Here is a 25764-nt window from a genome sequence, read left to right on the forward strand (position 1 = left end):
TTGGGGGAAGAATCTGTTTCATGCTCCTCTCTGGGCTTCTGGTGGTTGCAGCAGCCCTTGCCTTGCAACTGTGTCACTCCCAGCTCTGCCCCTGCCATCACACGGCATTCTCTCTGTATCTCTTGGTTGTCTTCACTGACCTTCCTAAAGGACACTAGTCATTGGATTTGGGGCCCACTCTTATCCAGTATGACCTCATTAGAACTTGATTACATCTGTGAAGACCCTGTTTCCGAATAGGGTCACACTCATAGAGACCAGGGGTTAGGACTTAAAATGTAGCTTTTTTTGGAAGACAGTAACTCAACCCAGCAGGGTTCATCCACATTGTAGCACGTATCAGACTATTATTCCTTTTTATGACCAATAATAACACATCGTGTGAATAGGTCACATTTTAATCATTCATTCATCAGTTGATGGACATTTAGATTGTTTCCACTTTCTGCCTATTGTGAATAATGCTGCTGTGAACATTCACATAAAAGTTTTTATATGGGAACTGTGTGTTAGATCTGTGGGAAAGAGCTACAAGACATCTATCTGCTAAAACTATGTGAAAGACCTAATAGATTTTTAAAATCTTTGGTATGGGTGTATCCCAACAATCTGTGCAGTTCTAGGGTGTGATAGTTTAGGGGTGAATAGGATTTGAACTCATTCATACTTAGAGGGTGTCTGAAACTGAGAACCAGGCAGATCCATCTACTCCGACTATAAACATGGCTGTAAAGAAATTGGATTCCAAAGATTACATGTGGGGAATTTTTGAAGTATGTCCATATTCAAGTGGAGATCAAAGAAGCCTGACTGAAGGAACTCTAGACTCACAGTGACAGCTGTGGATTGAACAAGAGTTCTTTTTAAAAGGGCTATTTTGAAAATTATGATTCTGACTTTGGAGGAACTATGGTGATTGGCACTAGAAAGAATCACATGTAAAATGCCTTAAATAAAAACTTATTGACTTAAAAAAAAAGTTTTAGGGGATGCCTGGGTGGCTTAGTCAGTTAAGCATCTGCCTTTGGCTCAGTCATGGTCCCAGGGTCCTGGGATCAAACCCCGAATCAGGCTTCTTGCTCAGGGGGAAGCCTGCTTCTCCCTCTGCCCTTCCCCCCTGCTGAAGCACGTGTGTGCTCGCGTGCTCTCTCTCTCTCTCTCTGACAAATATCTTTCAAAAGAAAAAGGTTTTGTATGGACATATTTTTTCATGATTTTTGTGTATATACCTAGGAGTTGGGTTTATGGGTCATAGGGTAACTGCGTGTTTCAACATTTTTAACTACCAGGCTATTTTTCACAGGAGCTACACTATTCTAAAGTCCCACCTGCAGTGTATGAGCACTGCATCTCTCCACATCCCAGCCAACACCTTTCTTTCTTTATAGTCATCCTAGTGGATGTGACATGGTACCTGTTGTGGTTTTGATTTGCATTATCCTGATGTTTAAAGGCTTTGAGCATCTTTTCATGTGCTTACTAGCCATTTATGTTTTCTTTGGATAAATATCTATTAAGATCTTTTGTCCATTTTATAACTGGGTTTTCTTTTTATTTTTTTTTAATGATTTTTTATTATATTATGTTAGTCACCCTACAGTACATCCCCGGTTTCCGATGTAAAGTTCGATGATTCATTAGTTGTGTATAACACCCAGTGCACCATGCAATACGTGCCCTCCTTACTACCCATCACCGGTCTATCCCATTCCCCCACCCCCCTCCCCTCTGAGGCCCTCAGTTTGTTTCTCAGAGTCCATAGTCTCTTCATATATTCTAGTACAAGTCCCTTATCAATTATATGATTTGTAAAAATTGTATCCCATTCTGTGTATCATCTTTACACTTTCTGGTGATGGCCTTTGAAGCACAGATATTTTGATGATGTTCACTTTATTTATTCTTTTATTTCCTGTGCTTTTGGTTTCATATCTAAGAGGTTGTTGCCCAATCCAAGGTTAAAGATTTATGCCTATATAGGCATACATGCCTCATTTAATTGTGCTTCGCAGATAATGTGTTTTTTACAAATTGAAAGTTTGTGGCAGTCCTGAGTTAAGCAAGTCTGTCAGCGCTATTTTTCCAACAGCATTTGCGCACTTTGTGTCTCTGTGTCACATTTTGGTAATTCTTGCAACATTGCCAACTTTTTCATTATTGTATTTGTTATGATGATCTGTGGTCAGTGATTATGACTCACTGAAAGCTCCAATGATGGTTAGCATCTTTTTTAGCAATAACGTATTTTTTAATTATGGTGTATTGTGTTTTTTAGACATAATGATAGTGCACACTTAGACTACAGTATAGTGTGAACATCACTTCTTTAATGCACCGAGAAACAACCCAAAATCATTTGACCCCCTTTATTGTGATCTTCACTTTATTCTGATGGTCTGGAACCAAACCTGCAATATCTCCACAGCATGTCTGTACTTTCTTTTAATAGTTGTACAGTTTTAGTTCTTATATTTAGGTCTTGGATCCATTTTGAATTAATGTTTGTATATAGTGAGCCAAAATTAGGGGTCAAATTTTGTTCTTTTGCATGTGAATTTCTAGTTGTCCCAGAACCATTTGTTCAAACAGCTAATGTTTCCCCTCATTGAATTGTCTTGGCACCCTTGTCGAAGATGAATTGACCATTGATGTATGGATTTATTTCTGGACTCTGAATTTTATTGCATTGAATTATGTGTCTGTTCTTATGCCAGTACCACTGTCTTGATTACTGTAGCTTTGTAGTAAATTTTGAAGTCAGGAAGTGTCCAACTTTGTTCTTTTGCAAGATTTTTTGGCTGTTCTGTGTCCCTTGAACTTCCATGTGAATTTTAGGGATCAGCTTATCAATTTCTGCAAAGAAGTCAGGTGGTATTTGGATTTGGAGTGCAATGAACCTCTGTGTCAATTTGGGGTATACTATAAATCTTAACGATAATGTCTTTCGATCCATGAACATGGGGTACCTTTCCTTTTATTCAGGTCTTCTTTGCTTTCAACAATGTTTTATAGTTTTCAGGGTATGAGTTTTGAATTTGTTTTGTTAAATTTATTCTTAAGTATTTTATTCCTTTGATGCTATTATAAGTGGATTTTTTTTTTAAGATTTATTTATTTGAGAGAGAGAGAGAGGAAGGGAGGAACAGACGGAGAGAGAGAATCCCCAGCAGGCTCCCAACCGAGCACAGAGCCCAATGCAGGGCTCCATCTCGACCCTGAGATGGTGACCTGAGCCGAAATCAAGAGTCAGACGCTAAAGCAACTGAGCTACCCAGGTGCCCCAAATGGAATTGTTTTCTTAATTTCATTTTCAGTTTGTTCATTGCTGCTCTACAGAAATACAGTTGATTTTTGTATATTCGTCTTGTCTCCTGTACCCTTGCTGAACTCAAGTGTTCTAATAGTTTTTTAGCAGATTCCTTAGGTTATTCTGTACACCAGCTCATAGCATCTGCCTTTGTTGTTATTGTTTTCTTGCCTAATTGCCCCAGCAGAATCTCCAGTTCAATGTTGAATAGAAGTGCTTTGAGAGCATACATCCTTGTTTCTGACGTTAGGAGAAAACCATCCAGCCTTTCACCATTAAGTATGATGTTAACTAGGTGTTTTTCATGGATAATCTTTATCAGGTTGAGGTAACTCCCTTCCAGTCCTAGTTTATTGAGTGTTTTTATCACGAAAAGCTGTTGAATTTTTTCTGCATCTACTGAGATGATAGTGTGGATTTTTTCCTTTATTAACATGTGTATTACGTGATTGATTTTTGCATGTTGAACTAATAAGCTTGTATTCCTGGGGTACATCCCAGGAATGGTGTATACTTGGTCATGTGTATATTCCTCTTTCTGTGATGCTAGATTCGGCTTCCTAATATTTTGTGGATGATTTGTGGGTCTATATGCATAAGGGATGTTGATCTGTAGTTTACCCGTGGTGTCTTTGGTTTTGTGTCAGGGACTTACAGAATGACTTATGAAGTATTTCCTCCTCTTCTGTTTTTGGGAAGAATTTGTGAAGTATTGTTGTTAATTCTTTAAATGCTTGATAGATTTGAACCTAATGAAGCTAATCTCATCTTGAAATTTTCTTTGTGGGAATTTTTTTTGATTACTAATTCAGTATATTTTTAAATGTCTGTTCAGATATTCTGTTTCTTCTTGAGTCCATTTTGGTAGTTCCTGTCTTTCTAGTGACTTGTCCATTTCATCTAAGTTATCTGATTTATTGGTATATAGTTGTTATAGCATTCATTTATAATTTTTTCATTGGTGTAAATATTTAAAGCTAACAATTTCGGGGCGCCTGGGTGGCACAGCAGTTAAGCGTCTGCCTTCGGCTCAGGGCGTGATCCCAGTGTTATGGGATCGAGCCCCACATCAGGCTCCTCCGCTATGAGCCTGCCTCTTCCTCTCCCACTCCCCCTGCTTGTGTTCTCTCTCTCGCTGGCTGTCTCTATCTCTGTCGAATAAATAAATAAAAATCTTAAAAAAAAATAAAGCTAACAATTTCTACCTGAGCCCTGCTTTAGTTATATCCCATAAATTATTTTTATCTATTTTTATAATGATTTTGCAATTCCAGTTTGTATTTCTTCCTTGATCCAATTGTTGTTAAAGAGTTTTTTAAAAACTTTTTTGGTAGAAAGCCTCTTGTGTTTTCTGATTTTGCTATTAATTTTTTTGTTTGTTGTGTGTTTGAGTATGATTTCAGAGAATTGTGATTTCTATTTTTTGAATTTGTTGAGGCTCTTTTGGTTGAATATTCCCGTGGACATCTAAAATTTTTGTTTTATCATGTGGTCTGTATGTTCTCTGCTTTGAGGGTGAATATGTGTGTCTTTTTTCTGATAATCTGGAAGTCTTTAAAAAATTCTTTTCATGATCACTTTTATATCTTCAAATAGTCTTTATTACTGGATTTATCAGTTTTCTTTTCACCCTGGCGATAAAACATGAGGAAATCAGTGTGTTTCTGCCTTGTCTTTTTGTGACAATATTTCTACATTGTTGATAATGTTTGCATGCATAAGGTGCTCTTATGCTGGATTAAATGGACTTTGCTCACTTCCGGTGATTGGCCGGCACTCTTCAGAGCACCCTAGCAATTCCTCCCCGTAATTTCTTCAAGAAAGGCTCATGGGCACTTTGTTTTTGAAAATGTGTGTTTATTGCTTTTATACTTCAATGCAAGAACATCTATTCTTTGCTAGGTCAAAGGATATGTACATTTTAAATTTAAAATACATGGTAAACGTTTCCAAAGTATGCCAGTTTACACTCTTAAATAATACCTGACCACTCTGCTAAAGATTATTTCCTTCAGTCTTCGCCAGGGTGATAGGTGTAAAATACATACTTCATTTTAGTTTTGGTTTGCAGTTCAGTTCTGTACTTCGTGTCTGAGATCGAGTGCCTTGTCCAGCACTTCAGAGCGCTGTGTCTTTTGCTCCGGGCTGTGTATTATGTCCACTTCTTGAATGGGTTGTTAGTCTTTTTGGTTTTGGAGGCCCTTTTTACAGTAAGAAAATTACCCTTTTGTGTCATTTGAGATACCAGTGTTTTTTGCCTACTTGTGTGTTTTTGTTTTGTTTATGGTATTTATTACTACATGGAAAACATTACTTTTATGTTGCCTAGTGTTCATCAGTTTTTAGTTTCATGGCTTCTGGATTTTGTGCTCTGTTTTGGAAGGCATATACCCTCTATGAGATCATTTTTTAAAATTTATATTTTCTTGTAGTAATAATAAATGTTCCTCCACTCCATATATTTTTGAGCCACAAACCATGAAGAATTTATATTGACATGATGTATGAAATGGGTCTCTGATGTCACCTTTTTTTTCCACATGGCAGCCATTTGTCTCAGCAATATTTATTGATCAGTCCATGGATATTTATTTCTGGAAGTCATCAGTGTTGCAGTGGGAGCAGATGGAATATGGAATCCCCTGGGAGTATACTATTGAGGGAGAAGAGAGGGCGTAGGCTCGAGTCTTGAAAGAATGCCAGAATATCAGTTTTTTTTTTGAGGAGGATGAGCTAACACAGGAAACCGGGAAGGAGCCCCACAGAGATCGGAACCAGGAGCCTGGGAACTCAGGAATCGAGGCCTCAAGTGGAAGGGAGAGGCTGGCTGAGAGGTTCAGTAAGATGGGGACTGGGAGTCATTGATTAGATCCAGCCACATGGACGTCACAGGGACCTGGGGGATTGCTGCCTGGCAGAGTGGTGAGGCAGATGCTAGGTTCAAGTGGGTTCAGAAGGGAGTGAAACGTGGGCGATGGCAAATGGTGGCAGCTGTTTCAAGAAGCATATCTGTGGGTGGGAGAGCAAAGACCCCTGTGAGGAAGGTTTCTAAAGGTGGGAGATGTTTTTGCATGCTTCAGTGCTCCTAGGAAGCAGGCAGCGAAGAGAGTGAGGCAGAGGCAACAGGTGAAGAAGGAGACGATCAGCAGTGGAAAGTTCCCAAGAAGAGGGCACAAGACCTCAGTCTGAGACAGAGGGACCTGCCTACACATCACTTGTAACGTTGCAGCAGGAGGAATGGAGTCAAGGGTGGAGGTAGAACTGTGTTCACCTCTTCTTGTCTTTACAGTAGCAGTAGGTTAAGAACTGATGATAGGGGTGGGATGGATGGTGCCTGTTAGGTCCAGCAGGAGTCAGGGTCATGTCTTTGAGTTGCAGGCGAGGTAAAGGTGGGAGGAACATACTGCAGATCCAGAGGATCATCCCCATCTGGTTCCACCTCTGGCTTACCTGCTGTATGCGGCATGGAGGGGCGGGTGGGTGGCGCGTGCGGAGGTTCTGGGAGGTCAGGCCCAAGGGTCAAGCTTCTCACAGCCCACAGCTTTTCCTCCCCCTCCTGCTTTCCACTTGGGCTTTGTTTGCTATCCCACTAATCCCAGCTTTAGCCGTGGCCTCATTCCTGTTGCCACAGTGGTAGAGAGGCCCCCACAACACCCACTGATGCTCTGTGCTGGGTCTTCTGAGGCTCCGTTTGTTCTGATCCCTTTGGGGAGCTCTCCTACAAGCCGTCGTTGAGCCTGAGGCTTGAAGTACAAGGAGAGATTGTCCAGGGACTGGCTTCTGTGGCCGTCAACTTTTTGGGGGCATCCAGCCTTCTGTAATCCCAGTGGGGAAGATCTTTTTGATTGAGCCTTTATGTTGGAAACTGTTGGCATAGTTCAGAGGCGGAGGAGATAATTCTGCACAGGCTTTCTGGTGCTCTGCTTTTCTCTTTATCTGCCTGTGCCCTGATCCTGAGCACCTTCTTTTCTGCAGGGGGACACAAACTTGCCTGATTCCAGTGACTCCTGGATAGGGGATGTTCGGGGCAGTTCCACAGTGAGGAACAGTCACCTGAGTCTGGCCGGGTCCACCTGGAAGAGCTTAGCTTACAGTGAGTGGAAGGGGGCGAGGGCACATAGCTACCTGCCTGGTTTGGGGACTTTGGGGGCTGAGGTCTGCTAGATCCTAGGGAGTCACTAGCCTAAGGTTATCAGCCCCAAGTCACTGTCCCTCAGGAGGCTGTTGCTGCTCTGAGGCCTGCTGCTCCTGCTGTCTCACGGCTCTGCCCGTTCATTGTAGGCCGCAGAACCTCCCTGGGCAGCTGCTGCTGTTCTCCGTCCAGCCTATCCAGCCTGGGAACCTGCTTCTCCTCCTCCTATCAGGACTTGGCCAAGCACATCGTAGACCTCTCTGTTGCTGATGTGAGGAACTATTCCACTTGTCCCCATGGTTCCTTGCTCAGACCTGTGCTGGGTGGGGAGGAAGGGAAAAGAGGGAAAGAGCAGAGCATGAGGGCCCACAAGGCTGCTGAGGGCTCTCCATCTTGACAAATGGGGAATTCAGTCCATGCGGGCCAGAGTGCCTAATCCGAGGGTCTGGTTTGTACGGGGCCCGATAACAGGGCTGTGATGGTGTGTCTGCAGGTAATGGCTGCTTGCTCAGACAATCTGCACAACCTCTTCAGCTGCCAGGCAGCGGCCGGCTGGAAGTAAGTGCCTCTGCGCAGTGTCCTGTCCTGCCTGCTGTTGTCCTGCTCGTCCTCTCTCCTTTCCCTTCTCTGCCCTGGCTTCCTTGAGTCCCTCACCCCGAGCTGCGACTCTCTGACCCTGGAGCCCAGTGTTTACCTCTTCCTCCTCTTCCCTGCCCTTGGTGTTCCCCAGCTATCAGGGTGAGGAGCAGGAGGTCCAGCTTTACTACAAGGTGTTTTCTTCTACTCGGCATGGCTTCCTGGGGGCAGGTGTGGTGTCCCAGCCACTGTCTCACGTGTGGGCAGCTGTGAGTGACCCTACTCTGTGGCCGCTGTACCACAAGCCCATCCAGACAGCAAGGCTGCATCAGCGAGTGACCAACAGCATCAACTTGGGTGAGCCCGGGGAAGGCCTCCTGTGGGCTGTGGCCAGGGGACAGAGGGAGCAGGGTTGGAGGCAGCCTTCTTGAGAGGCCAGATACTCAGATGACCTCTGGATTGCTCAGGCTAGGTCTGCCTGTCAGGTTGCAGAATGATGGGATATCGGGGGTGCTTCTGGGCTGGGAAGGATTTAGGACTCGGTCCGTCCACACACCTCCTGACTCGGCCCATTCCTGACCCTCCAGTATACTTGGTGTGCGATACCGCCCTGTGTGCCCTGAAGCAGCCGCGGGATTTCTGCTGCGTCTGCGTGGAAGCCAAAGAGGTGCCTGTCTTGCTGGTGGTAAAGATACTGTGGGCAGAACTTGGGCTGGAGTGCTGTGAGAGGCAGTCATCGTTGGCCTCAGGTCCTCTGGGCAAAGGAGGTTTGGGCGGGCATGAGGATGGCTTAGAGGCTGGCTGCCCTGGAGCCTGTCCCCGTCTGACACCCATCACTCTCTGTCCCCAGGGGCAACTGTCTATCGTGGCAGCTCAGTCTGTTTATGACACATCCATGCCAAGACCCAGCAGGGAGATGGTCCGAGGGGAGATCCTGCCCAGTGCCTGGGTCCTACAGCCTATCACCATGGAAGGAAAGGAGATCACCAGAGTCATCTACTTGGCCCAGGTGATCCTTCCTGTGCGGCTGGCTGTGCAGAATGCCTTGGTTTGACCCCCGCACCCCGTGGGAATTTTCTCTTTAGCTGCTCGACACCCTTCAGTGCCCAGGCCCTGTGTCCCAAGAGCTGGAGACTCGGGCTTCTTGGCTCACAGTAAGGGGGTGGTCAGTGGGGAATTGAGGCAGGAGGGGGACAGAGTTGCTCAGTCACCAAAGAGCTCAGCGGCCTTTAGGCTCTCTGTTGCCAGTGTCCTCCAGAGACAGAGGAGTCATGGCAAGGGAGGAGCAGCAGCCCCCGCAGAGCACAGTGAGCATGACCCAGTCTGTTTCCTCTCTACTCCCAGTTCCCCACCGTGACCTTCATCAGCGGGAGGGGATGCCCATGCCCGGATCTGAATAGCAGAGCCCAGAGGCCTGTAAACTCTGGAACCACAGACAGAGGAGCTTTTCCCATCACGACAGCCTGGGTGGCTCCTTGTGCCTGTCGGGTGCCCTGGCACGTTCTCCCAGGTCCGTTCACCTTTAACTTTTCCCTCTCTGCTTAATTTCAGGTAGAACTTGGTGCGCCCGGCTTCCCCCCTCAGCTCCTAAGCTCCTTCATCAAACAGCAGCCGCTGGTGATAGCCAGATTGGCTTCCTTCCTTGGTAGTTAGCATCTTACCGTCAAGATGGTGCTTCAGAGACGCAGGCCCAGGATGCGCCAGTGACACTAGGGTGGCTCTCGTCACTCTGTACCAGGATGCAAGGAGAGGTGAGGCTACTGGCTGTGACTAACGAGGCAGACAGCACTCAGACCGAGTTGCCAGCAAAGCCCCATCAGTACTTGGGTCACAGCTGGCGCCACTGCAGAGCGAGGGGACCCAAGCTGCTGACCCTGGCTGGCCAGAGTACACGAAGCTCAACTCACCATTTTGGACTTCTCACCTTTCTTTCCTGTCTCTGGGACCCTGTGGCAGACAAGCTACTCGAAGACCAGGATTGGGCGCAGCCAGCACAACAGGAGAGGGCAGGACTCTGGCACCATGCTTCCTTGCTCCCACCCAGCCATCGGGCAGTGAGGGAAACAAGCAGCCATTAGCCAGGATTGCTCGGAATCTGCCTCCAGCGTTCAACCCCACTGTGGAATGGAGTATTGGAAAATAGCAAACCAGAAAAACGGTTTAAAAAAACAGCTGCACAAACCACAACAGTGATTCAGAATAATTTCTCCTTGGGTTTTTACAAAATGCTTTATTAATTTTTGCTTTCCCCCCTTCCTTTCCCTCACAGGAGAGGACATTTGGGTCTTTGCCTCATTCAGAGTATTGAGCAATGCTCAGTCTTGGAGCCATCACTTCAGAGCTCAGAATGGGAAGACCACTGTAGAAGCGGGTTGGGCAGATTTGGGGTCAAGGAGGGGAATCTAGCTCTTTGAGGAGGGGTGGGGGTGGACACCCAGATGTTGGCTGCTGACAGGGCAAGAGGAATTTCAAAAAGCTGAAAAGCTGCTTTTTGAAGACTGAAGCAAAGACACTAGAACTCCTAGATGAAGTACGTGATTCGTTAGGAGGAAACTCAGTTCCGTTCCTCACCTTCCTCAGAGCCTTGGCGCCAGTCTTCAGTGGTCTCTTGAGCATCCATGCCGCTGGGGTAGGATGTGCTATTCGAGGAGGGGATGGGGAATGGGCTCAGTTTTCTTGTACCTCAGCCTGGCTGAACTTAAGCTTTGAGTACTCTGTATGGTTATATGGAAGTGGTTGGGGTGGGAGGGAGTCCCAGCTTCCATTCTGGTGCCCACAGTCTTTGGTGGAAGAGGGTGACCATACGGGGTTTGAAAAGACGTGGTGAAAAGGTCAGTTTCTGTATGGTACAGCACAGAGATTTCTTTAGAAGTGTTCGCAGGATTTTTTTTTTCTCTTACCTCAGATCGTTACTTATGTAAGATTGAAGACTTTTTAAATTGCTTTTAAATGTATTTTTCTGGTTATTTTTTTGGTATATTTAACACCCTATTTATGTACTCCCATATCTTTTCATATAAATCTCTTAAAAGACTATTGATTGAAAAAGTCAGAACACTTGTAAATTAGAAGTCCATGGTGTCCTTTCATTTAGTGAAGACTATCATTTGAGCTCAGAATTTAGCCTGGAGATGATGGCAACAACTGCTTACGGCCCAGTTTCAAACTATACGGTTCACACGAATATACTTAGTTCTTCCCAGGGGCTCAGCAAGACTTTGCTTGTGAACAGAAGCCCTATCAGTTGCCCAGCTGTAGCCAGCTGTAGCCCAGATATGCATGTGAGAGAGGACACCAGATCAGTCACTGCCACACAACAGCGACCACAACCCCCCGGAAGGAAGCTCTTCAACAGGTGAGCACCTCTGGGCTTCTGGGTTGGGCCGGCAATGGGAATGTGAGCATATGGGTTGCTCAGAGGTGACCCTATCCCCTGTGAGAGCCATACACCTGGCCAGAGTTGGCAATCTAAGGAATATTAGCTGAGGCTGATTTTGTATTCAAGATAGTCCAGGGACCCAGCTCTAAATGATCATGAGAAAGTCAAATTTTGGTTTCAATGGGTGGCTCTCAGACTTCATCAGAATCGCCTGGAGAACTTGTTACATATCAGAGTTCCTGAATGAGTGGGCCTGGAGAGGGGCCACCATAGTTGTATTTCTGAGAAGTCCTAGGTGATCCTGAGGCTGCTGGGGGGCCACACTTTGAAAACCACTGTTTTAGACAATTCGTAGGGAGCTGATACATAGAAAGGGACCTAATTCGTTCACTAGTTCATCAGCTGCCTGTTCGTGATATCTTACTGCCTAGAGAGTGGGCCTTTATGGTTCACACAGGCCTAGTTTCCCGAATTGGGCCCGTGCTACATTGAACTGAGTGGGCTCGAACCCAGAATCTGTGGGGCTTTGGGCTTGCCTCTGGGCCCCATCCACCTGTCCCATCCATGGGGAGCTGCCCCAGCTGAAGAGGCAGTTTCTTACCTCGGGGCTCAGCTTCTGAGGGCAGTGCTTGCTTTCGGCCACACCTAGTGGGCACACAGAACCCTTCTTAGAACTATTTTGGTTCCCAGGCATTCGGCACTTCCTGAATTTGCTGTAGTATAAAATTGATTTAAAGGACAAAGATAAAGGCCTTTAACAATGAAGAGATTATGAAAGGAAGGTTCAACTGCCAAAACCTGTGAAAGGAGCACCTGGGGGGGGGGGAGGGAAAGCACTGGGACAAGGTGGTGACAGAGGGATCTTTCTGTGACACTGGCCACTAGTAAGGACTTCCCACCAGCTTCCTAAGGTGCCACAGCAGGCTTCCTTGGGTCGGCCTCTTTGATAGCTGTGCACTTTCCCCCAGGAAATACACACGGATGCACAGACAGGAGTTTTGCAAGACACTGCAGAGGGTTCCCGGAGTACCGTCTCCTTCCTCCAGCACAGCCTGAACCTCTCCGTATGCACTGCTGATGCAGAAAGACCATGAATTTTATTAGGAGCGAACTTCATGCACATTACCAAGGTAGTGCTTTGTAGTCAAAATCAATGACCAGTTAGAGACACACAGAATACTTATGAGCCAACTCACACACCCTCAGCCCTAAAAAAACAAGTGTAACGAGAGCTGCCCTGCCATCTAGTTCGTTAGAGTAGCTGGTGAGTGAAAACTTTGCATATTAACCTTGAAGGGAGTTGTACAGAAGTCACTACTATTGGCAAGGAGTTAGCAGGGCCCCGGGCTCTTGACATGATGGAACATTTAGGCATCGCTAAGTGGCCAGGCCATTAGTACAGCTCTACCCTGTCAGTCAGTGCCCACCTTCAAGCCCACTGGGGACTCTGCAGCCTGCTAAAGGGAAGAGTCAGGTGAAAAGAACTAGACAGGAAGCCCTTGATAAAGAAAACAGTTTATTTTGAAAAGCTCTAATGTTCTGCCCTGTGCCTGGCCCCTGGACGGAGCTACGGCTGAGAGTACCCGCACAGGGCTGAAGGCAGAGAAGGTGCAGCGTAGAAGCTGGGTTTCTGGCAGGTCAGCCCCACCTCATGTATTGTGCATTTTTAAGGAGATGGCAGGCAGCCCAGCTCCTGGTGGTAAGAAAATGTCAAGATTCATGTTTGAACTTTACCCACAAGTTAAGCAGAAGTCACTTGCCTCTGTCATGATTTCCAAACCATGAAGGTTTAAGGGATGCTGGGGTAGCAGCAAATGGGGCTCAAGTCCTGTGTCGTCAAGCCCACACGTATCATTTAATAATCCAAGTAATAAATGCCAACTCTTCTGCTCCAGGACTGGAGTCTCTAGGCTTTGCCATCATAATCCTGAATCAGGCAAACCCTCCTCCTTCCTCTAGGACTTTGGGTGGTGAGCCTGCAGTTGGTGGGATGCCAGGCAGCCCCCCACTTCCTTCACATGTAAGCAGGAGGCCTGACTACAGACTCAGCTACTCCCTCCTCAGCAAGAGTCTGCAGTGAGCACTCGGAGGGGGGCGCAGGGCCTCCTCCTGAGGCATAGTCAGCCGGGGTTCTGGGGTTCCGGTCAGACACCCAAGGCACGGCCACTCCCCGGCCCTAGCTCTGGGCCAGCACAGTTCCCCGGTTTGTTTGCACCAGCTCACAAGCTCTTAGCTGGGGTTCTGGCATGTGAGGCTCAGCTAGAAACAGGTGGAACAGTGTCGCTAATTCTTCAGAGAAGTCCTGGAATAAGCAGAAAGACGACAGACAACACTGACACATAATTCTGGATGGTACGTCCTTTCTACTAAAAGTCAGTCCCCAACATCAAGCCCTAGCTAACCAGTGAGTAGACCACCTTATTTTCTCCCTTCTGCCTTCTCTCTCTACACTGAGATGGACGTGACCCCTTTTCCAGGAGTACTCTGGGATGCTCAAGTTCCAGCAGGGAGAGTGAAATCTGACAGGGGACTCAACCATGGAATGAGTACCACCACGTTTCATCTTGACAAACCGTAGGAGGTATAAATCATCCTGCCCTAGATCACAATAACAGTAAGTACCAGCTGAGATTAAAATCTAGGTTATTCTGATTTTAAAAACTCCTACTCACTCACCATGCCACGCTGCTTGCCAACTACCCACCCCTTCTCTCCCTCCACTGACACGGTCTTTCATACAACAGCCACTCAAATGTGAAAAAAGCCCTCCAGAACAGCCATGCCATTTCAGGGCGGTCCTGCAGATACCTGACAAAATGCACTGAGCTTTGGGAAGAGCCTAAGAATGCCTGGGCCCCGGCACTTGCCTCATTTCAGGATAAAAGGGCATATGACACCTGTTCTCCATCCAGGTATGAGGAGATGAGGACTCCTTACCTTTGGCCACTGGGCGTCACGGAGGCTGCCCAGGCAGGCCTCTATCTCTGTCCGTCCCATGAGCCCTTTCTCTACCAGCTCCCGGAGCAAGAAGAGCAACAGGTCCCACTGCAACACACACGGAGGAGGTCAGGGTGGCTCAGACCGCACGGCAACCCTGACTGATACAAAGGAGAGAAAACTGCCGCAGAGGCCGCCTGGAGCCCATGCCGGCGTGTCAAAGGAACTGAGCACCGCTGCTAGAAAAGGTGGAGTAAAGGAACCCCGCCCACGGAGGTGGGGTAATAACAGGACTGCAGAGGGCTACGGAGCCTGGCTGCCCCCAGCCCCCACCCCACCCCCACCCCTCGGCTCACCTCCCTTGGCCGAGTGTCTGCCAGAAGCCCCACGTTTCTCGGGCTCAGCAGCAGCTGCAGCGGAACCGGCACCTGAAAGTCGTTCTTCCACAAGGAGAGCAGCACATGCAGGAGTCTTCGAGCCTGCCCTCTTTCTAGGCCACGTGGTGCTGGGGGGCCGAGGAATGGGATGTGGTCTGCAACTATGGGAAGAGAAGAAAGCCCAGCTTTAGGAGATGGAGGTAGGGTCCCCTAGCTGGCCCCTGGGAGGAAGAAGAGAACAAAGCTCCGTGTGTCTAATCTTGCTTGTACCCGGCCCTGAGATCTGGGGGATCCGGCAAGAGCGTGACGTCACGAAAAGAAGCCATACCAAGGAGGGATGCTAAGTCCACAGAGCACTTTGCCAGATGCTGCTCGGCAGGCGGGCACAGGAACTGTGGGGAAGAGGCAGGGAGACCCTGGGCATTAGCACCATCCTTAGAGCAGCAGCCCCGAGCCGATGCAGCTCTGGTTTGTGGGCGCCGGACAAGGACACCCAGCCGAGCGTCCCGCTGCGGCTCACCTGGCGGCACTGCAGTGTCTGGCCCAGCTGGCCCAGGAGCTGCTCCAGATGGTCTGGGGAGACTCCCTCCTCGGGGTCCCGGGGGCCCACAGCCAAAGACAGAACATCCTGAACACAGCAGGGGTGGAAACAGAGTGAGACTGCATACCTGGCCGGCACCTAGGAGGCCACAGAGAACGTGGCCTGGGACAGGGATCAGCCAGTGGAAAGGGGCAGAAGGAAAAGGAAGACAGGGCCCCTGGATGAAGTGGCGGGTTCAAGGTGCCTTAGACCTGGGGCTCGGGTGGGACCGCACAGCTGGGAGAAGCAACCACGTGGACGCCAACACAGGAACAGAGGGAGCAGGTCAGCTGAGGAACAACATGTTGCCTGAGAGCTCGAGATGTCCCTTGTCTTGGGACAAAGCTGAACCTAGCCAATTCCCAGCGGGCATCTTACTCTGGAAGCATTTAGGGGAGCTGTCCTGCTCCATACACAGTGCATTTTCTCTCTCTTGCACTTCTCTGTTCATCTTCTTGGGAGAGTCCGGTTTCAGTAGAGAAAACCAGTAGCTAATGGCCACTCAGCCTTTTCTTCTCCCTCCTGGAAACACTCCATCTCTAGTCATGCCTCTTCAGCCCTAGTCCTAACCTTTGGCCGCAGCAAGCAGTAAAGAGTTGAGGCTCTGCAGGCTGTGACGTCTCTGCCGCAACGACTCACCCCTGCCGCTGTAGCACAACAGCCCGAGACAATTCATAAATGAACACGTGTGGCTGTGTGGCTCTATGCTAACCAGCAGCATGATGGATTTGGCCCATGGGCTGTTTGCTGACCCCTACTCTAGACAGGCTCTAAATTTTTCAAATCAAGAGCAATGGTATCGCCTGTAACTAAATAAGCATCACCTCCCACTAGAGAACAGTTCTGAAATCCGATCCCCAAAGCAGGTAACCGCCACTTAAGAGACTTTCCTACCGGTAACACCAGGCAGCCCCTCGTGACCAGGCTCCCATCGCCATCTGTGTACTATGCAGCCCCTCCAACTTTCCCATCTGCCCTCTTCCCCTCTTGGGTGACTCAGGTACCAGGAATCCAGGAAGAGCAATGAGAAAAACCATTCAGTTCAGCTCTGCCCCACTGAACCCCATTCAGTCATGACGGACACCGGACTAGCTGCACAACACAGAAAGCGGCTACATGAAACACTGCAGCAGGACGCGAGGAAGGAGGGAGACCAGGAAAAGAGCAGGGAGAGGGGAGGGGCGCAGGGAGGAGGGGAGCTGTGTACTTTGATCTCGGAGATGAGGTGGGAGGGGAGGGGAGCGTGGTGCTCACAGGCTCGGGAGCAGCCCCTCCGCTCCCCCCGGGCAGCTGCTTCGGGACCCTGGGCTCGAAGTGTGCGACTCACTGCCGCCTTCACCTCTCTCCTGATCAGTGCTGCAGGTCAAAGGGAGAACAGAAAAGGGGTCAGTAACATCATGCCAACCCATGCCTGGCACCGTTTCCAGCTGCCTGGTGGTGTCCCATCTCCCCCAAGGGCCTTGAGCTTTCTGCCAGTCCACTTTGGAAGAACCTGGCCAGCCCTCCCCTGGCCCGGACCTTACCTGTGATGTTGGCTGACAACCAAGCACAGGCTTTCTCTGTTGCAAGCCCCACAGCAATGTTCTCTGCGCTGCTTAGAACCTGTGACCCAAAAGAACTGCAGCGTCGGGCCCAGGGAGACATGGGGACGACATGAACATGCAAGGCGCTCCCAAGGCCAGGACCAACCCACCACCAGCAGCCTCACGGTCACCGTGTGCAAAACATGGCCCGAGGCTCACCTCTCCCACCACCAGACATTAGTCTGCTGGCTCTCGGCCTCCTCCCTACTTACAGCTGCTGGGGTCTCCTCAGGAAGCAGTGCCCGTATGGCCCCAGGGCTCTTCTTCTGACAGAACCTGAAAGGAGACAGGCTGTCAGTCAGTGATGGCTGGAGATTTCAGCCTGGCTCCCAGAAGGCAAGGCCAAGGGCACCCATCACCTGAGCCAGGAGGGCTCTGCCTTGCGGAGGGTGGGGATGGGGGTGGGAAGGGAAGCACTGGCAGCCCTGGGCCCACCCCTGATCCCCGATGCTGGGAGGAATGGGACACCCAACCCCCCACTCTTCCAAACTCAACTTCAGACTTTGGGTCCTAAAGCCCAAGATAGAAGCCTACGGAGGAAGTAAAAGAAAAAGGGAGGTTTGGAGAGCATCATGGAATAAAGGAGAGGAGTGTGAAAAAGCCAGAAAAAGAACAGCTGAGAGTGGGGACGAGAGTCCAAGTAGACCAGCATCTCTTACTCCCGCCCCCGGGTCAATGCCTGCGCCCCGTGGGGGCACAGCTGGGAACACAAGATCTCCAACAGCTGGGCTGGATCTCCCCCGTCCTGTCCCTGTGTCACCAGCTGCTCTTGAAGAAGCGACTCTGCCTGGCGCACCAGATCTGCCACCAGCGTGGCCCTGCAGTAGGGACAGAAAGGCTTGGAGGTAGTTGAGGGGGCTGAATCAGAAAGGGCTATGAATTCAAGGAAATCTGGTCAGAGCTACAAAGGACGTTAGCAGTTTGAGCCTCCCCATCACATCCTTCACCTTGAGCTAACTTGCCTCAGATTGGCAACACGGCGTTAGATTTAAAAGGGGGAAATGTAAGGGAACGAGCCTGGCACCCTCCACGTCTGCCTTCCCAACCCTCTCAACCCACGCTCACTTGATGTGTTTGACACAGTTCGAGCCGATTCTCTCTGCCACAAACTCCACAGTCCTGCGCAGGGAAGGTGGCTGGTTGTGGAAAAAGGCTTGGGCCAGCTGTGCCTGTGGGGAGGAGGGAACAGTGCGTGAGGAGTTTCCTTTCTCTTCCCCGCCGGGCGCCCCCTGCCTCTACCCTGCCCCTTACCTGCAGCCCTTGGGTGGCCCGGGGGGGCTGGGCTCCAAGGCCAGTGGTGGTGGTGGTGGGAGTGATCTTCCTCACAAAGCCCCCACTCCGGCCACTGCTGCCTGACACCCATGATGCGAGCAGTTTTCGGAGCTCTCCTGCATTGGGGAAGCCCAACTGCTTAGTTCCAGAGCCACCCATACCCTCCCAGGCATCTCAGACTTTAAATGTTTGTGGAGTAAAGAGGCTGAGGCACCCGGGGAATGCCTAAGAAGAGAACAACGTATTAAGGTGTTAGGCCTACAGGATGCCTGTTGGGTACTCATGAAGGGACAGGCCAAGGAGCGAGGACCCTGGGTGGCGGAGGGTCAGTGTCCTCACCGATATAGGGGCAGCAGGTATATAGCAGGTGCTGGTCCACCACAGGCATGCCATCCTGGGAGAGAGAACAGAGCAGAGTTAGGTAGGCCAGTTTCTCTTCCTGCCCACTATGCCAGAAATGGGACACGTGGGGAAGACAGTTACTCAAGGAACTCCCAGCCTGCCTGCCTCCTCTGTTCCTGCCACCCCCATGGCTCTGGCCAGATCCCAACACTTACCAACCCATGATCTAAAGCTACTGTATCCACCTCCAAGGCATTCAACTGACCCTCTTCCAGGAAGAACAGGTCCTCAGGGACTGTAGGAATCTGACAAAAGATCAGGGCAGTGCAAGCTCCAGTCAGCACTATAGACATTCAACACACAGACCTTGCGGTTCCAGGAGCAAAGCAACATTCCTCCGAAACCATGGTGATTCCCATACCCTCTCTAAACCTCCACCTTCTGGCCCTGACCCGGTTCAGACTCAGACATTCTCCCGCCACAGTGGCTGCCTCCCTACCCCAATCTAGATCTTCCCTCACCCTACCAACCTGGAAAAGCCAGCCCAGGACAGCAAGCAGCAACAACTTGTTCAGGAAACACATCTCCCCTTCGCTTTCCTTTGACAAGACCAAGCTCCTAACAGGTACATTTGTGCCAAAAAAGAAATGGAATGGAGTAAAAGAAAGCTATCCCCGGGAAGGTAATTCTCAAAAGCAGACCAAAAGGGGACGGCTGTCATGCAGAATCTCACCACCCTTTCCCAGATCTGTACTCCCTCAGCTGGGCCACAAGAGGAATAAAAGAGGGCCAACGTGCAAGAACCGCCCGCAGTCTGCCGTGGACCCCATCCTGCACATCCGCTGGGGGTCGGCCACGGCTATGGTGCCGCCACGCAGGCAGCACAGGCCACCGGCCCTCCTCACTGACAGCAGCCTCGGCGGCGCGCCCGCGCCCTCGGCTCCAGCCCGGCCGTCGCTGCACTCACCGGTGTAGGTGCAGCAGGACCGTGAAGATGCTGCGGTAATAGTCCAGCAGGGGCACGATGTGGTCGGCGAGGGAAAGGAATTCCACCAGCCAGGGCACAGTGAGCACGGCTCGGCGGGCCCGCAGCCCCTGCTGCAGCAGAGCCCGCACGTCCAGGGCCGGGGGCACCTGGCGGGGCAGGGCTCGGTCAGGGGGCGAGGCCAGGGGCCGGACATGCTCCCTAACTCCAGGGCTCTGGGGCCCCTCCCAGCCCTCCTTACCAGAGCCCCCATTCACCTGGCTCCTCAGGGCCAGAATGGAGTCCTGGAGTTCACGGGTGGGGGGCGGCTCGGGCCCCCGGTATGGCAGGAAAGCCACGAAGCCCAGGAATTTAGCCAGAAGCCTCAAGCTGAGCAGCACCATGGCAAACTGCCTCCGTTCACCCTGCAAATGATCAGGGAAGTAAAAGGTCCTAAGCACAAGGATTCTAGAATAATTCCGATCTGTTACAAAGTTCTTGAGAACAGCCTTTCCCTCCTAGGTCAGAACCCTTCCTCTGCCTCATTCTGCCTTCTAACCTGCCAGTCCACGTCTGACTCCCCATCTTCGTCGCTAGGCTCAGGTTGGGGCAGGGCAAGGCTGTTGAGCTCCCGGATCTTCAAACTCAGACTGTCCATGAGATGCTGATTAAACTGGAAGCTAGGAAGGAGAGAGAGGGAAAAAAAAAAGACACTGGCAGAGGTGTAGAAAGAACCAGAAAAAAGAAGAGGTGCTACAGACAGAAAGGCATAGTGGGGTAGAGAGGGAAGCAAAGGAACAGTGAGGTTACCTATGTGAGTGAAAGAATGAGAAGGGAAACGGAGGCAGGAAGTGTGAGCTGGAAGGAGCCTGGCCACCGCCCAGTCCCACCCTCTTATACTCCAGGCAAGGAGACACAACTGTTGCCCTTCTAGGACAAACCTCTCCTGGCTCCGGCCCCACTCCCTGCAAGACACAGGGGACCTTTACCTGCTGGCGCTCAGGATGAAGTCCCTGAAGAAGCCCTGACAGCCTGGGAAGGTGGGGGGTGGGCAGGGTCCGCCGCTGCTCTGAGGGGCCACAAGCCTTTCCTGTAGGCGCCGTAACCGCCCCAGCTTGTCAGCTCCAAGCATACTTAACACATCCGGGGCCTCCCCCAAGACAGTGCACCCAGGGCCACCAGGACTCTGACACATCTGGGGCGGCGGAAAGAGACAACGAATAAAAAACCGGTAAGTTTTTCCAGAAAGAAGGACTGAACAAAATCGGGTGGAAGTCATGAACATTTATGGAATGCCAACCCTGTATCAGGTGCCACAGATCTGTTCTTCAAGGTAGGGATGATACTGTTTTACAGGTGAAGAACCTAAAACTGCAATGTGAAACATTTGCCTCGGGTCCCAGAGCTAGGATTTGAAATCAGGCTCGAGTCCTACACCAGTGCTCTCTCTACCACAGCACAAATCGAGGGCAAGGAAGTAGTGAGAGACTGAAGGAAGCCAGGGCATGCAGGGTGTGCGAGGAGGCCCACGGAGGCAGCGGGTGCAGGGCACGTGACAGAGGGCTCTGGCTCCTCTCTGGCTGCCTGCATTTTGGCCACTCCCCACCCCCAAAGAGCAGAACTCCTGTTCCAACTCTAGCCCAGGACCTGCCTGGCTGTCCACCCCATCCCAAAGTGCCAGCCACTGCTTGGCTGCCTTTAATACCTACTGTCCACTGCAATCTCCTGCTGGGGCTATTACCTGGAGAAGTTGTTTCTGGAAAAGCCGAACAAAGTGGCTGTGGCTGCAGGCTGCAGAGAGTTGACCCATCATGGCTCTGAGGCGTAAGAGGCAGGAACAGAATGTGAGGGAAGCAGGAAGGGGGCAGAAATCGGAGAGAACGAGCCAGTCCTTGGGCTTTACCATCTTTTACCAGGGGCCCGAGCAGACCTCGGCCAGAGCTGGCCAGCACAAGGATACAGGAAGGTAAGGGACACCTTCCTCAGCACCAAGATCCCTCAAGGCTAGAGATACACTTAACCCAACAAGAAATAATACCACCCCTCTCATCTTCAGTCTACACTGGGCTCCGGTGAGTTTCAATGACCCAAGTGGAAGGTAGATCCCTGGATAGAGGGTATTCGGTTATGCAAAGTTCTCAGAACTGCTGAACCAAATGACAGAGAAAATGGAGGTTGGAAAGGGTCTATCCAGTGACTTGGGCCAATCTGCCTTCAAGCAATCTGGAGAAAGGGCTTTGCACTTATCTAAGCATTCGCCATCACAGAACAAGTCTGGGTCACGTCTGAGTGCAAAAAGCTGGCCAAACAAATCCCTTTTGAGTAGGGGCAAAGCTGCCAATCACTAGAGATTAAGAAGCACAGAAGGTAACCTCTGTGGGCTCGGAGCGGGAAAGAGCCCTCCTCCCAGCAGCTACCGGAGCACCACTAAGCTGCTCATTGCCAGCATCGAGAGAGACAGGTGACCAGCGTGGGAGCACCTACCTGATCCTGCTGCCCAAGCCCTTCTCAAAATCCCAGCCAGGCTCCTCATGCCGATCTTCCCACTCTCGAAGCACCTCGAAAAACACATCCCTGACAGACACAACAATGCCTGATCAGCCGAGGCACAGCTGACCTCACCGACTCCCAGGAGTGCCCCCTCTAGCTCAGAGGAGTGGAGGACGACTGCCCGCAGCCCCGTTCCTTATCCTCTCCGAAGTTCTCTAGATGACAATGCTGCAGACCCAGCAGCAGCGTCACACACACCCCACAGACCCCGGTGCGTAGCAAAATCTGGTTGTCTCTTGGAGAACCCTGTGACTAAAGTCATACACCTGTGAGAAGGCTGCTAAGGTCGGAGGTTCAAGTCCACGGCAGGAAACAGAATGAAGGTACACGGCCATTCTGATGGTTGGAAGGAAGGGCCCAGGGGTGCTCAACTACCACCTCTGAGTGCCAAACTCCTAGTTTCTATGAGAACAACACAGGCTGCCTGTCCCAGAGAAAATGCCGCCTCGTTCCCTCCCAAAAGTTCCCTTTTCTTATCACCTCTGTTTTTTAAAAGTATGAAAGGCTCGGTCACTGGAGAAGTTGGCACGATTGTCTGTTTCTGGCTGAAAGGAGACAGCTTGAGCAGAGGGTGGCATCGCCAGAGAGACCTAAAATAGGGCAGTGACATTAGGGACTGAAACCCTCACAGGTCATGCTCAGAAAACGTCCCCCCCTGCATTCCTGCCCGGAGTTAGGCCACGTGACACTCGAGTGGTGTGCACGGGGCTGCCTCAAGTATGAGGCTGGGAAAGGTGGGCTCCCCACCTTGGCAACACTGCCCTCATAGGCAGCTCGGAGGCGGCCTTGCAGAGCCGGTGAGAAGCACAGCAGCCGCTCGTTCTCAGCCAACAGCTTCAAGGTCCCTTTGTCCAGGTAGGAAAGAACCCTACAGGGACGAGAGCGCGTATGGCTGAGAATGGGAAGCACCTACATGCTGCAGAGAACACGATCTGGAACATGGAGCAGGTACGTCAGGCAAAGCCGTGGGCTGAGCATTTGAGATGCTGGAGGCAAGGGGGCAGGAAAGAGACCTACGAAGCAGGGAAACATCAGACACAAACCCAAAGGGCAGATGCCAAGACCACAGGGAGCAATTTGATTCTTTCAGGGGTTAAATTCATAGCCTTGACACAAAATGACAGGATACGTGTGGAAAGAGGCCCAGGGTCACTGCACCTGTGTGAAGCACAAGCACTCACCCCAAGTGGCCAGAGAAGTAAGTGGACGGTGGGACTAAGGCTTACATGCCTCAGCCGGGGAAACTCACCGAAACTGATGCTCCAAAACCTGTACTGCGAAGAAGACGCAATCGTGGACACTCTGGAACAGCGGGCTTTCCAGGGAATCTAGAAGGACAGTTCCAAGCTGTCAGTTAAGAACTGTTCCATCTCCAGACCTCATTTCCCAAAACGAGGCTGGCGCCCACCTACCTGGTGCTCCTGGAGTCGGTTCAAGGTCACTGTCCTTGGTGGTCACCATCCTCCGAGCAGTTAGGAGCTGAAGGACGAAGAAAAGCTCCAAGAAGAGGTTTGGTACCAGGTTCTCTGGATATAAAAAGAAACCCCAGGGTGTCGGGCGCCATTTGGCACCAAGGCTCAGTTTCGCATACCTTACCATTTCTCCTACCCCGCAGCTCCGCAAGCATCTCCACTCCAGCACCCTTCGCTCTCACCCACCGGCAATGCATGAGGAGTAGATGAGGGCTATCAGCTCCAGGCGCTGGCGGGAAGACACTCTGGCAGGATCAGCGGGTTCAGCTGTCAGGTTTCCTGTCCGGCTGGGGAGGGGAGAGCCCGATTCTGAGGTGGGACAGGCGGGAGTAGGTGACTGCTGCAGCTGCTTAGAGCTATGGGGACAGAGAGATGTCATGAGCAGTTCTCCTAGCTTCCCCTCCACAGCCACACTCCGGTTCCTTCAGAGCACATATCTACAGCCCAGGAAACAGACCCAGGGCTCCTGGGGGCAAACCAATCTCAGAGAAAAGCCCTTCAGATCCCCCAGTGGGAGGAAGCTGACAAACGAGGGAGTGGCAAGGTCATACCGCTCCTTCCTGAGCATCTCCCGCTCCTCTTGCAGACTTCTGCACCCTGGGGGAAGGCCGTGGCCCCAAGGGCTAGTGTCCAAGACTGAGGGTTGGGAACTGGGGACACAGTTGATTGGGGGTGAAGTGAAGCAGGTCTTGGGCTTGGAGAGTGACCGCTCTTCGCTCACTGGAGTTGGGTTGATCCTGCGTGAAGGCTTCGTCCTGCTAAGTAGCCACAGGTTTTTCTCAAATTCCAATCTTCAAACATGTCCTCCTCCACCACCTCAAGGGCGGGGGGGGGGGGTGCTTGCAAAACGCCCCTCTCACTACTGCGGTTATCTCACCCCCAACCTTCTGGCCATTCCCACGCTCAGCTGGGAGCGCCGGCCCTAATTTCCTGACTCCCCTCGCGCAGCCTTCGTGCCACCCCGCTTGTGGGTGAGGGATTGATTCTCACCCTGCAGGGCCGGGGGGAACCGAGCCTACGGGAGGGAACTCCTCCAGGTTGCTGAGGTTTGGTGGATCAGAGCGCGCGAGGCTGGGGCTGCCAGGGCTGCCAGAGCCCCTGGGCCTCCGGCCCCCGGCCCAAGGCTGACTCTCTCCGCCGACCCCCTCCTCCAGGCCCCCAGGGCCGCGGCCTCCCCGCTCGCGGCCGGGCCCCGGGCCCCGCCTCCTGCCCCCGCGGCGGGCCGAAGGGGCCTCGGCGGCGGCGGCGCTCGAAGGCTCGGTCGGAGGGAAGAGCTGGCTGCGCGCCCCGCGACCGCCCCGCTGCGGGCCCCCCGGCCTCCCTGGCAGAGCTGCCGAGGAGCCCGGGGCCTTGGCGGGGGTTGGGGGGCCCTGCGGGAGGACGCGGCTGCTCTGCTCCCTCAGGAAGTTCAGCAGGAACGGCACGAATTCCTTCCGCAGTGGCCGGAGGGAGCTCAGCGCGGCCACCTCCCCGGGGTCATCCTGAGGGAGAAGCGACGAGGGACGAGAGGGTCAGCGGCCAGCTCGGCGCCACGAGCACCGGGACCGCAGGGCGCGCTGAGGCGGGCGGCCCGGGCAGCGGCCCCTCGTTGGAGCGCACTCGGCCCGGGCTGACAGCCAGGCACCCGAGAGAAAAGGGACGGGAAGGGTGCTATCTCCCGCGGAAAGCAGATTCGGGTCAGGCCTGGGGGCGTGCAGGCGCTGTTACCTCCGAACTCTGGGCGCTGCGCGCGATCCACCGCACGGCCGCTGCGACCGACACCTCCTCTCGCAGCAGCGACTCCAAAACGGCCGCCATCCCGGTCCGGGCGCTTGAAGACAATTGCGCAGGCGCCGGCGCGCCACGGGCGGCCTGGGAGGGGCGGGGCCGGCCCGCGGAGCGACCGTTGGGCGGCTGGGCGGCGGGGCGGGGCGGGGCGGGGCGGGGCGGCGGGGCGGAGCCGGGGCTTCCCCGGCTGAGCTTCGGCTCAGCGCTTGGGTCCACGCCGCGGCTGGCTCCGGGGCTCCAGACCGCAGGCCGATGGCCCTGCGAAGTAGGGCCGCAGCGCGGTCAGTGAGGCCCAGCTCCGGCTGCCCGGGCCGCGTGGCGACCTGCGGGGACTCGAGGACATGACTGGGGAGACCGAGGGCCCGGAGAGCGGCTGGACGGTAAAGGTGAACAATTCTCCAGAAAGACACCTGTCTTACCTTCTGCGATAAGCACACTCTTCTTTCAAGAATTTTTTTTTTTTTTAAGATTTTTATTTATTTGAGAGCACAGAGGGAGAGGGAAAAGCAGGCTCCCCACTGGGCTG

At 51.7% G+C, this 25764-nt stretch overlaps 2 protein-coding genes across 22 annotated transcripts in view; one reads left to right on the plus strand and one right to left on the minus strand.

Moving 5' to 3' along the window:
- Positions 1–11080, plus strand: part of STARD9 (StAR related lipid transfer domain containing 9) — a 124247-nt gene extending 113167 nt beyond the window's left edge. For 5 of the 13 annotated variants that reach the window (XM_026479906.4, XM_044392497.3, XM_044392499.3 and 2 more), the window contains 7 exons: positions 7283–7400; positions 7589–7710; positions 7933–7997; positions 8170–8372; positions 8603–8682; positions 8866–9024; positions 9567–11080. In XM_026479906.4, the coding sequence (XP_026335691.2) occupies positions 7283–7400; positions 7589–7710; positions 7933–7997; positions 8170–8372; positions 8603–8682; positions 8866–9024; positions 9567–9668 (849 nt within the window). In that variant the 3' untranslated portion in view covers positions 9669–11080. Of the gene's footprint in view, positions 1–6387; positions 7401–7588; positions 7711–7932; positions 7998–8169; positions 8373–8602; positions 8683–8865; positions 9025–9566 lie in introns of those variants that run through there. The other 8 variants (XR_008957117.1, XR_006412071.3, XM_044392501.3 and 5 more) reach the window with 6 other exon arrangements.
- A 1817-nt stretch (positions 11081–12897) lies between these two features.
- Positions 12898–25274, minus strand: CDAN1 (codanin 1). Of its 9 annotated transcripts, none has more exons than XM_026479911.4 (28): positions 25179–25274; positions 24462–24952; positions 24023–24226; positions 23658–23827; positions 23412–23525; positions 23249–23327; positions 22747–22867; positions 22480–22589; positions 21934–22023; positions 21191–21266; positions 20439–20644; positions 20009–20129; positions 19728–19874; positions 19453–19619; positions 19016–19103; positions 18701–18790; positions 18483–18537; positions 18123–18259; positions 17937–18040; positions 17531–17689; positions 17084–17147; positions 16812–16890; positions 16496–16644; positions 15229–15336; positions 15037–15100; positions 14688–14869; positions 14332–14439; positions 12898–13696 (listed from the first exon to the last, which is right to left on the minus strand). In XM_026479911.4, exons 1-28 carry the CDS (start codon positions 25266–25268, stop codon positions 13571–13573), a joined length of 3699 nt encoding a protein of 1232 aa, XP_026335696.1. In that variant the 5' UTR covers positions 25269–25274; the 3' UTR covers positions 12898–13570. The 9 variants fall into 9 exon arrangements, 7 of the variants coding, with proteins under 7 accessions (XP_026335696.1, XP_057162256.1, XP_026335695.1 ...); XM_057306273.1 differs by having other exon boundaries at positions 12898–13726; XM_026479910.4 differs by having other exon boundaries at positions 24023–24229.
- Positions 25275–25764: the final 490 nt, after the last annotated feature.

This window comes from Ursus arctos, unplaced genomic scaffold (genome assembly GCF_023065955.2).
Source record: "Ursus arctos isolate Adak ecotype North America unplaced genomic scaffold, UrsArc2.0 scaffold_36, whole genome shotgun sequence".
NCBI classification, from domain to species: Eukaryota; Metazoa; Chordata; class Mammalia; order Carnivora; family Ursidae; genus Ursus; species Ursus arctos.